The following is an 11,068-nucleotide window of genomic DNA, read 5'->3' on the forward strand; positions in this document are numbered from 1 at the left end:
CTCAAACTCATTTAGTCATTAAAGACAATCTTCATTAATCAGACATCATATCTACAATGTATGTTATCGATATTGACACATACATGTACAATTCACAACTTACCAAAAACAAAGATTATGTGTATATGCAGTGTGTGTGAACAGTCTTTCACTGACAGCCATTTTGAATAATCAGGAGTTCACGCGATCAGAGATGCACTTTTAAAGATCACAAGTGCAGCTCCATACAGTCTAAACTCATAGCAAGGATTAGTAAGAGATGGAGTTACAACTAAATTATTTGAGGTATGTGCCAAACTAGGCTGCCCCACAGATAGGAAGACAATTGATTCATGTTAATTGCACAATGACCAGCCAAACTCTGTGACCCCGTTTACAGTTCAGGGCTGGGCCAAGCCGCGGCCGAGCCCAGCCTCAATTGCGGGGCCGAGCCCCGCAATTTTGTCCGTTTACACTGCCAGGCTCGGCCACGCTTTTGATTCAAACCTTTCAATATTTTGTTGTAGTGGCGCTCTGCTTGTAAACAAACGCAATTTGGTATTGTCTGGTTTTCAGACCCTTTGCCAACTGAATTCCGTGGCGACGAAGTCGCTGTTCTTGCAAAGGCCTTTGCCGAGGGAAAAGATCCTTTGCAGGACAAAACCACCTGAAACAATACTAGTTTTTGACGTTGAGGGGGTTAATATCCTGAATAGCGAAATAGTACAGGCTAAGGGTTTGGAAGCCAGACTAAAATTGGCCGCGCATTTGGCCCAGTTTGCGTTTACACTGAGAAAGGGCCGGGCTCGGCCGCGGCCAAGACCACCTCCAGAGCGTGGCCAAATGCGAGGCCAATTTTGGCCTCGCATTTGGCCTTTTGTGCGTTTACACTGAAATGAAGGTGGACTCAGCCGCGGCCAAGCCTCGCACTGTAAACGGGGTCTAAGAAAAACATGTCTTTATGTTGGTATTTACTTTTGGCCATCCCTACTTTTATAAAAGGTGAGCAGTACATAGCCCTACTGAGTACTGGTACAAACACAGGAATGAGTGAATAAAAAATGGGCATTAAAATAACTTGACTTTGCATGCTTGCTGTAGGTGGCTTTCCATTCTGATTGAGGATACAGTTTCAAATAATTTCACCAAAAAAAAAAAAAAAAACAGCTCAGATTTAATACACTTTTGCACATGTTTCTGAATGGGATTAACTTTGGTTTCATAAGCTTTGTCATTCCTTGACATTTCACTTTTTCAACACTGAGCTATAAAGTATAAGCAAGGACAATATGTCAGAGTTCAAAAAGAATCTTTACTGCCACTTCAGATTACTCAGAAAGATGTAGAAGTTTACACTCCTCCTCCTCCTCCTTCTTCTTCTTCTTCTTCTTCCTCCTCCTCTTCCTCTCCTTCTTCTCCTTATCCTTCTTTTTCTTCTTCCTGTCCAGGGCCCCGTCTTAAAGCCTTCAAATCAATCACAAGTCCCTAATTGCAACTTGCATTGCACCTCACAAGAAACTTGTGATTGATTTCTATCACAAGTCTTTATAAGACAGGCCCCAGTACAGTCCATTGCCTTTGATTGGTGTATCATCATTATTACAATTACATACAGTGCTCAGTAACTCACTATAGTATGACAACTCGACTCGAGTCACTGTTTGAGCATTTCGTTAGATTCAGTTCTGGGTGTGCCTATTTCACAGTGACACGCAATGCTAAGTCTGTCATTCTGGGACCTACTGTCTTCTACACATCTGTTGAAAGATGCTGCCCATCTAGAAGGAAAAAAAATATCAAGTTGTGGCCCGAAATCCAAAAGTTGTTCACTTTATTGGCTGAAAAGGAGCGTTCGGACTATGAGCAGTGCCGCACCTATGCACTACGCACTCGTGGTAGTGGCCGTGTGTGTAGTCAGGAACACAGAGCCGATGAGCAGAGCTGCAGAGCCGAGTGCAGCATGTAGCAGCTACGCGCTGGCGCGCAGTACCGTACACAACCCACATCACCGACACATTGGGACTTTACGCATAATAATAGCCAATCTTTCTCGTCATCAAAACATCCTACTGCAAGAGCTGACGAATACAATATTCACATTTTCTTCCTCACGTTACTCATGAAAGATAAGAACAAGCACATTTGGTCCTCTCATTCACCTCTTTTTATGGATAGATCTAACAAGTTAGTTTAGGTAAAGACACAATTGGAAATCTACGATCCTACCTGTTCAGTGTTCGCCATGTTCCGTACAGTGGGATTTTCGCGCTTGATAATTTAGAGCGCCCTCTCTACTTGAGCGAGCCACAAGCTCCGCTTGCGCTTCTGTCCCGTAATCTTTGATTATCGCGTCGTGGTAAGGTACGATTACCATACCTGTCGGGTTTGGGCGATCATGGTTGTTCGGCGGATGTGCTCATACTTTTCCTGTTTTGTGGTAATACACGTGACGCTCTATCATTCTGCCCAAAATCATTCAAGATCGACTACATAACAAGTGTATTACCATGTTCGACTCCCGACTCTATTTCATCTCGGAGAAACATTGCTCCACAATATTATTGCAAAAAGTGCAATATACCGTAGCATCTTACATATCAAGAATTTTATGATTGGTTGAATTAGTATCACGTGACACTCATTGTTCTCGTAGAGTTCATGGTCCCGCATTGTGAAGGCCCCTTTCATCAAATTTCAGTCGTATTTTAATCCCATCCTATACTGATGGGGAAAAAAATACATTTCTAATTCAAGACTTGTTTGATCAAAGTAGTGTATCAAAATGATTTGCTCTCAGATCCACGTGTTCAAAAAAAAAAAAATAGTATTTTTTTTTTTTTTTGGGGGGGAGGGGGGGGCTTGCTTGATATCATCAACAACCCGGGCAGCTATACTATAAGCATAACAGTTCCTCATCTCGCCATGACCAGGGTGCTCCGGCTCGCAATCAAAGAGATTTTTCTCCTCCCCACCACTGGGGAAAATCTCTTTGCTCGCAAAATATCAAGATTTGACAAGTCCACTTTTCTTGGGGATGGGGGTGGGGGTGGGGAGGGGCGTAGACTCAACAGACATGGCCGAATGCAGGCTATTTTTTTTTTTTGGGGGGGGGGGGATGGGACAAAAATCAATCCTATTGGGGAACACGCTAGCCAGGGAGGGTGTTGGGGTCTCCCCCTCCGACATACCGATAGCTTAAGTAGAGCATTCTTAGAACTGAAATTCAGTGATTTGATGCATTTTAGGCGGAATACTTGGAAATTTTTCATCCCAAAAGTATGACTTTACATGTTGGTTAATCATATAAGTTACAAGAAAGAAAAAAAAAAACTAGCAAATTCTCTATGGCATGTCTCGTGATTTCTCATTTACTAATCAATATCATTTGAAAGTATAATATCTATATAGGGCCTGAAAGAGGTACGCAGCGGGGGGGGGGGGGGGGGATGAAGAGAGTATCTTCCCTCCCACACGAGGGAGTTTTTACACTTTACATAACTTTTTAGAATTTATTTCAACGATCTGATGCACCCTTTCGATCAAATTTCGAAATTTTTCATTAAAAAATATAGACGATAAGCTGGGTAATATTTTTTGTTCATTATGCACATAAATGATATACCAATGCTTATCTTTGTATTTGCTGTTTACTCAAATGTGTTTCTTTCCCATTCAGATCCCCACATTTTGGTTGATACGTTAAATTCTGTACTTAAAAATTTATTATGTTGGATAAGGTCAAACAAATTGTCTTTAAGACTTTTTAAAACTAAATGAATGTTATTTAGTAATACTTTGAATAGTCTCTCCAATGATATAGAAATATACTCACTGTAGATGATATAGCTCTATGATTGTTACGTCAATGAAGTTTTTAGGTTTGATTATTGATAATAAACTCTCATGGAAGTCAAAATATTAATGATGTTTGTCACTAGAGACTTTATATCTCGAAACAATCATATCAAGAGATTTAAGTATTATTTCCCACAATCCCACTCTCTTAATATTTCTTATTCAGCCTTAATTATACCTTATCTTTATTATTGTGGTCTTATACACTGTAAAAAGTCCGGTGTTAAATAGTGAACACCGAGCTGGTGTTAAATTTTCGGTGCTCATTTATGGTGTTAAATTAACACCTACGGGTGTCATTTCCAAATTTTAAACTGTTTTTTTAAGAGTTTCTTAGTAACTGCACTTCTTGTTGATTTTTAATTTAAACAAGACGATCAAGAATTTCACATAAAAATACTAGATTTTTGAAAAAATGTGAAAATGAATTTACACCAAAGTAACACCAGCTGGTGTGGTCTCTTATTGGAGCTGGACGGGTGTTAAACCATTGATATTAACACCAACAAATATCAAATCAACACCATGTGGTGTCATTTTTGAATTACCACCAGTACAGTGTCAAAATAACACCAGATACAGTGTCAAATTAACACCACGAAGTGTCAGGTGAACACTTTTCAACACCATCACAGTGCATTTTTAACACCTGTGGGTGTGGTCCTTTATTGAAGTTTGATCGGTGTAAGATTTAACACCCGTGGTGTTAAATCTAACACCCGTGGTGTTAAATCTAACACCGATGTTTTTACAGTGTAGTTTGGGGGGAGACTTAACCCATGCAACTAATCTCGACAGACTGCCCCGTCTCCAGAAAAAAACAAAAATATTCGTATACTCAGTATACATACTTTGCCACGTATCTTGGATCTCACACCGATGTTTTGTTTTCCGAAAACAAAATTTTAAACAAAACCAATCTTTATTATCAATGATCATCTTGGTCAATTTTATGTGCAAACTCAGTGGGATACAAGCCGTTACCGCCCGTTTTCACCACCATGTTTGCGAGAAACCGATCCTTCCATAAATACCCAACTCGTCACTCTGATGAATTTCAGTCGCCTTTAACTAAAACTATCTTTACACCGAATCTACATTTCCTGGACCTAAGTATTGGAATATGATATATTTAAAAGCGTCCCCGCGTTAAAGTTCTTTAAAAATAATCTGAAGTTAAACTATTTGAGAACCTTATTTACTAGAATCTGAGTATCATTACCAAAATTAATGTCTTTCTATTCTAACAACATCATGAAATCGTGAAATTGTGCTAATTCTTTAATGGTTGCAAAAGAACTGGAAAATCTAACTTTATTTTCTGCTAAAATCGAACAATCATTGCTGAGCGGCTCCAACCATCCATTAACTCTCGTCTTGTTATTGTCTTCAATGTTTTATCTTCACACCACGTATTTAGTTTCTCTCATTCCTCCCCTTCGCCCCTCCCCCCCCCCCTCTCGCTCCCTTCTCTCTAATTCCTGCATGACAGCGATGTTTCCAAATCTTAGTTTCTTTTGTGATTCTTATATGTATTACATAAACATTATCAATCATATTATGATTTTTTGTATTTGTGGGGGAATACACGTACCCTACAAGCACTGCGTTTTAGCATTCCTCCCCGTTTCCAGCATTTATACTAAGCATTCTGTAAACTTACCTTTTATACGTATTGTATGTATGTATTCAATTTCTGTATAATATTTATATGCTTCTGTTGGAAATGGAAAAATGAAGGAATGAATGAATATAAATTGCAAAGAGGAAGAAAAATCCTGTCAACTAAATCATGTAAGTACTGTATTGTATGATTTCTCACTTATTGACTAATATATTTGCAAATCTACTATACACTTGGAGAGGGGCATCTCTCCTCCCACATAAGGGAGCTATATTGCATCTTTAGAACTGAAATTCAACAATGTGGTATGCACTGTTGTGGAATATCGAAAACGTTTCTATCAAAATAGAAAGAAGAAGAAATATTCAGGGAAAATATGATTGGCTAAAATAGAGCCGTCGCCTAGCTCTTGTTCTGCATCATCATGTGCGTCTACATTCATTGTGGGTCGCGGAAATGAAGGTGATGGAGGTGGGAGGCGGGGGGGGGGGGGTGATTAGGGGCATTCCCCTTCCCCCACGCACGAGGAAGCTGTTGCATAAAAAAACAACAACTAAAGTTTGAAGATCTGTGCGCACTTTTGTTGGAAGCAGGAAAGACTTTAATTCAAAAAGTAAGAAAATGAATAGCTGAAACATAGTACCTGTCACATTATTTTTGTTCCACGTGATGTGCATCGATCGTCACTAATGGAGACGCTATGCGATATACGTTTGCGTCGATTTGTTTCCAGAATGGGGGGGGGGGGCTATTCTTGCCACGTTTCTTCCAAAATCGGCCGACAAGCCACAAAAAAATAAAACACACACACACACACACACACACACGCAAACGAACGCAAACGAACAAACAATACACAAGTCAGTCCATACCTTCTGTAAAAGTGTGTGTGTGTGTGGGGGGGGGGGGGGGGGGAGGGGGTCCCTCATGGTGTCCAGAACCCCCAAATTACCGAACTAGAAATATTATTATGAGAAACACCTGCCTTTACACAGAAAGGCTTACACTCCTCAACCTACCATCCCTAGCATACCGAAGGTGAAGAGAAGATATGATACAGGTGTACAAGATCATACCTGAGCACGACAGAATAAACCCTGCTGACTTCTTTGTATACTCGCAGATACAACTATACGCGGGGCAGGTACAAACTTTGTAAGCCGAGATGCAGAACATATACATAGGGTTAAAGGGACTGTATACATTACTGATTGAGGTGGGGATTCATGTTTTGAACATTCCTAAGTGAGATAACGAGAAACCGCTTATGAAATATGAAAGAGCATGTAATTTTAAGAAGGATTCAACGTTAACTTTATTTGATGAAAATTGGTTTTCAAATGACTGGGATATCCAAAAAAGTGATAACAATAAAAGGCGACAGGCCCCGCCTTTTTTTAGGATATCTTTGTTTCACCTTGTTTTTTGGATATCTCAGCAATTTCAAAACCGATTTTCATAAAATAAACTTTGATACCCCTTTGATACCTCATAGAGTGGTTTCTGAATATCTCGCAAAACGTTGAAAGCCTTTAAATCCTCACCTCAACCAGACAGAACTGTACACACCCTTTAAGGAGGGGTAAGAGGACTGGAATTCCCTGCCGGAAGATGTAGTGGAAGCTCCATCTATCGATAGGCTTGCTCGGCACTGAGAAGACCAACGATTCCTGTCTCCCTATCCCAATAGTCAACTCTGATCTGTGATGAGCAGTATGATTACAAACGGCCTGTCTACCTTGCCTTGTTTTGAACTGGACAAGAAACCACCCACCATAATAAGTGGGCTGATGATAGAGATTAATCAGATGAGAATAGACCTGGAAGCCCGTCTGTTGCTACGCAGCAATCTTCCATCAAGTATCTTCGGTAAAGTAAAGGTAAAGGTAATAGGCATTATCGAGTATAATTTCGAGTTTGTTTATTGTCCATCAGGGAGATATAGGAATACATTTTGAAGGGCCGGGACCAAATTCGGGCCAGTTTTCACATCCAATCTGCTTTTTGAAAGCATGGTCAAACTTTTTGTAAACTTGACAGGGATTTGCCAAGAATTAAAAATCGGCCAAAACACTGTCAAGCTCGATACTCCAGTGTGGGCCACCATTTCAATCTTCCCTATCATTCCATCACTGATATGACTCTACAGGGCATTGAATCTTTAGGCACTCGTCCAGACACGGTCCGAATCAGCAGAGAGAAGCTCTGGATGAAACGACGTCACATCATCCAACCCCATGGCCTCAATATCCAGGAGGGAAATGACTATAACCACCTATATTTTATCCATACTACATTATTACATTTTTTTCTTTTCAATTATTATTATTTCCATTTCTATTTTAGATTCTAGTTTGTTCTTTCTTTCTTTCTTTCTTTGCGCTTTGTCCAATTGCAGATCATTTTTACCCAATTGATTCCTTCCTCTTGTCAGAGTCTCTTTTATACAGCCTTTTTCCACTTTCACATACACACACTTGTTTTGGTTTGTGTTTGTGTTTACTATGCCCATTTATGCCTGCTTTTCAACATAATATATGTAAAAAAGGGGGACACAAAATCCAAGGGAGGGACAATATTTCCTTCCCTTGGATTTTGTGTCTCCTTTTTTTCCTTATGTGCTTTATTTATTATTATCTGAATTTCTTTTATCAATATCATTATCATTATTGTTGTTTTTATCACCATTTATTGTGTATATCATTATGTACTTTGATGTATATGTTTGATTACTTGCATTTGTGGGTTGACTCTCACTTTCATCTTGTTTCCTGCTCTTGGTACAACTTTTTAGGGCTTGCTGTTTCCTCAGCCCCCCCCCCCCCCTTCCCCTTGCTGTTGCTATTTCACTCTTTTCTTTTCTTTGTCTCTCTGTTGTTCCTTATCTTGTTTGATGTTGCCTCCCTATTCATCCTTTTCCTTCAATGGTTGTTCCCCCCCCCCCTGGTCCTCAGGATCATTACTGACCCTCCTCTGCCCTTTGTCTGTCCACCCTTCTGCTCTAATCCCCCTCCCTTTACCTGTTGGCCTCCTTGCCCATGACCTCCTACCCTCTCCTTTTGTTTTCTTCGTTCGGTGTCCCTAGCCTGTCCCTGACTATTCATGTTGTGTGAAGTCCTTATATGAGATTGCTTTCCCTGCCTGTTTGTCATTTTGCCTCTGACGAAGATTCTACTAGGATCGAAAGCTCACGCCCCTATTGACTCCAAGAATTAAAAATGGTGGAAATGGACACCATGCCCTTTATGGAGATCTCTCAATGCTCCCTAAGCTTGCTATGTCCTTCGGTAGTGCACATCGGTCTACAATTATTATGGGGCCTATAGGAGGTGAACTTGCGACAACCAGGGGAACCCCGGGATTTCGCCCAAACCCTCTCTACTGCAAATATGCTGGGCTTCGATTCAATTTTTTGTATTATACAGTATAATACTACTACAAAGTGATACCAATATAATGCCCAAGGCTGATAACATTGATATTCCAATGTCGCAACAACACAGTGTAATGTGTATCTGGATGTTGTAATAGGGGAAGCGCAACCTATATGGGACAACCCCATCCCTCCTCGAAAGGAAAATCGAAATATGAAAAAAAAAAAATACCCACAATAACATCAACACATGAAATCTCATGACCCTAGCGAGTTTCGCCCCGAGGTTTTTTTTTTTTGTTTTGTTTTTTGTTTTGTTTTGTTTTTGTTTTTTTTAATGGGGGTGCGGGGGGATTAAAAGAAAAGTCGGGGCGAAACTCTCTGAGATTTCATTGATTGTTGTTATGATCCCCAAACCTGCATTAGAGAAGAATTTGCTATATCCCTGTATATTTGTTTTTTTTTTCTCTATGTTTCGGTCATTTTGATTTTGTTGTACCCGTGCTCCTCATCTCGATCTTTAGCTCGATTTTAACTGGAACCTATACGCTCAACAAGATTGCTTCTAAGTAGGCCCTTTAGCATTCATTCTCAGATTCCAACTTTCATAGATCAACCACTATATGTTTTGTAATATCATTGTTTGCAATATTCTATCACCATATATGTCTCCGAGCTGGATATCATGTATTTCATTTTGTAATAACTATTATGCCTCCTAGCTGGATATCATTTATCATTTAATTTTGTTATATTTGATGTATTTTTTCATCGAGAAATATGAAAATGAATTGAAATTGAAATTGAATTGACCATTGACGCTTGACCCAACCAACCACCAACCACGAACACCAACTCCAGCCCGTGATATGGGCTTTTTACACTTGTAAATTTTTGCTTAGCCCCGGACCAACGGTGGGGCTAAGAGGGGGGGGGGGGGGGGGGGGGCTTAGCCCCACCGTTGGTACGGGACTATCCTTAGCCCACTTTCTGTTTACACTCGTTTTTGCCAAAGTGGGCTAGCCCCACCGATAGTACGGTACTATCTGGCCCTGCAAAATAGCAGGGGTTAGCACCGCAATTGCGATGCCAAGCAAGTGAGTGTAAACAGAACGAAAAAATAATCCTGGGCTAAGCGACGGAGATGAAGTCCGACCCTCACTGACCAAATTAGAAACGAGGTAATCAAGTGCTGCCGGTGCGTGCGTGTACGTGTACAGTACACAGCGTAATTATGAATACTAGTATTCATGTGGTTTGGAAAGTCCGGGGCTAAGAAATACGAGTGTAAAAAGGTCAGTTTTCTCCTTAGCCCCGGACAAGAGATAGTACGGGACTAATTGGCGAGTGTAAAAAGCTGAAAAAAATTGGTACGGGACTAACGATAGACCTGGGTCAGAGAAAGTCCGGGGTTAAGAAACACAAGTGTAAAAAGCTCTATAGAGGGTCAAAATCTATGGTTGGGTTGCCAGTGACATTATGCTTCTTCGACGATTGCTCCCAAGAGAGCCCTATCTGCACGCCAAACCAAACATATTCTACCCTCAAACGTAACCCTAGAGCCCTCACAATCCTAATCCTCACCTAAACCTTTAATACGGCGGTGTGTATGTGTGTGTGTGTGTGGGGGGGGGGGCAGTTTATATTTCTGGTGCCATTTCCGGGTCTTCCGAGTTTCAAGAAGCAAAGAAAGAAAGAACAAACAAAAGAAAAAAGGCCCTTCAGCGAAGACTTCTGATTCGGGTGCCACTTCCGGGGTAAGAAAAAAAAAAAAGGGAGGGGGCCCAAAGTGGTTACACCCTATGGTCTATACATTGTGGAAAAAAAAGTGGCCCCTCCCCCCCCCCCCCCCCCCCTTCTGCCGGCCCCTGCGGGGGACAACAAAAGGCAAAAAAATTATGATGGTAATCATATCGTTTTGCCGAGGCCCTGTTATCGACTTGTACGGCAGACATCGAATTTTAGATAATTGTGATTAGGGACACATCGAGTCGTGGAAATGAAAGATACCTTAACCTGACGAAATTCCTGCAACTCCTCAACGACTAACTGGGGCAGTGAAGTCGGAAGTCACTCAAAAGTAGGTCAAAGGCAAAGTGAGGCCACATTCGCTCGTAGATTGACCGATGCGATCCTTTGTATGCGTATCGCGTTCGTACGCTCCGTGTGTGTGCGCATGTATGTGTTCGATCTGTGACGAAATGACGTATACAGTATCATTCGCCGGGCACGTGTAC

General features: G+C 40.9%; 1 protein-coding gene across 1 annotated transcript in view; it reads right to left on the minus strand.

The window, feature by feature from the left end:
• LOC139738734 (exportin-7-like) overlaps positions 1-2,224 on the minus strand; it is a 39,707-nt gene extending 37,483 nt beyond the window's left edge. The window contains exon 1 of the mRNA XM_071649375.1: positions 2,206-2,224. Within this exon, the coding sequence (XP_071505476.1) occupies positions 2,206-2,223 (18 nt within the window). The 5' untranslated portion in view covers position 2,224. The remainder of the gene's footprint in view (positions 1-2,205) is intronic.
• Between the last annotated feature and the right edge of the window lie 8,844 nt (positions 2,225-11,068).

Source organism: Diadema antillarum, unplaced genomic scaffold (assembly GCF_040938485.1).
Source record: "Diadema antillarum isolate AM-2024a unplaced genomic scaffold, OU_Dant_1.0 seq00000766_RagTag, whole genome shotgun sequence".
NCBI classification, from domain to species: Eukaryota; Metazoa; Echinodermata; class Echinoidea; order Diadematoida; family Diadematidae; genus Diadema; species Diadema antillarum.